General features: G+C 61.0%; 1 protein-coding gene across 1 annotated transcript; it reads right to left on the bottom strand.

The window, feature by feature from the left end:
- Positions 1-209: 209 nt before the first annotated feature.
- On the bottom strand, positions 210-798 carry SDRG_15885 (endo-1,4-beta-xylanase; the record flags this gene model as incomplete). Its single annotated transcript, XM_008622071.1, has 2 exons — positions 303-798; positions 210-259 (listed from the first exon to the last, which is right to left on the bottom strand). Exons 1-2 carry the CDS (start codon positions 787-789, stop codon positions 210-212), a joined length of 537 nt encoding a protein of 178 aa, XP_008620293.1. The 5' UTR covers positions 790-798.
- Positions 799-1,156: the final 358 nt, after the last annotated feature.

The following is a 1,156-nucleotide window of genomic DNA, read 5'->3' on the forward strand; positions in this document are numbered from 1 at the left end:
TGGCGTTCGACGCCGGCTTGGCCGTGGGCTTGACCGTCGGCTTGGTCGTCGGCTTGGTCGTCGGCTGGACCGGCGCCGCCGTCGGCTTGGGCAAAGCGCCGTCGGCCGCCACCGTGATGCTGGCCGAGCCGCTGCTGTGGTAGCCCTCGGTCGCAACAATCTGGTACACGAGCGTCGTGCCGATCTTCATGTTGAGCTTGGCCCACGCGTCAAAGTGGTTGGCGGTCGTGACGGTGCCGCCCGTGCGCTTGTTGCGGCGCTAGCGACGCGTTAAACAACATTCAGTTGGTAAAAGTGACTACGTACCACGGACCAAAACTGCTGGAACGTCTTGTCGCCGTCGATGCTCGGCGCGTTGTAGCGCATGGACGTGTAGATGTCGTAGACGCTGCCGTCCGAGGTGACGGTGCCCTTGAGCTGGCCGCCGCTGCCGGGGTTGTACGTGCCGTAGTTCTCCACAATGTAGTACTCGATGAGCGGGTTGCGCGACCAGCCGTAAATGGCGAGGTAGCTGTTGCCCTGGGGCGTGTACGTCCCCGTGTACGAGATGGTGCGGTGCGCGCCGACGGCCCAGCCCTTGCCCGCGACAAAGTTGCCACCGCCGTTGCTCGCGCTCGACCACTTGACCGAGTACGCGCCGCCCGCCTGATTGGTGTACGTCACGTCCGAGACGCCGTCCGACCACATCGAGTAGTAAAAGCCGTTGTTCGTGCCCGACGAGTTGGGCGTGCCCGCAGCGATGACCGCCGCAACGATCAGCGCCAGAAGGCCGAGGATGCCGTTGACCATGACAAGCTTGAGATGGACAAATGAAAAGTGAGTGAAGCCATGTCCAAAGCCACGGAACGAGTACGAACCGGGTGCTCGCGCCGAAGTTGCCGCCGGAGCAGGCGTCGTCGTCGTGCATACGACAGTGCGCCGTACCACGCAGTGTTACTCACACGCTGAAGAATGGCATCGGATCTCGATGAGTAGACTGCGTCATGACAAAGAACCCGAGGAGATACTTTTGACTTTGCTCTGTTTTTGGGACAAAGCTAAGCTGCGGAGAGGTGTTGCACTGTCTTAGCTGTATCCGACGTGAGAGGAGCGTGCGAGTACGGGGAGGGATTCGCGGGATTGAGATTGTACTCTTCCTCGTTGAAAATCGTGCAGG

The sequence above is a fragment of the Saprolegnia diclina genome, assembly GCF_000281045.1.
Source record: "Saprolegnia diclina VS20 unplaced genomic scaffold supercont1.104, whole genome shotgun sequence".
In the NCBI taxonomy this organism is placed as follows: Eukaryota; Oomycota; class Saprolegniomycetes; order Saprolegniales; family Saprolegniaceae; genus Saprolegnia; species Saprolegnia diclina.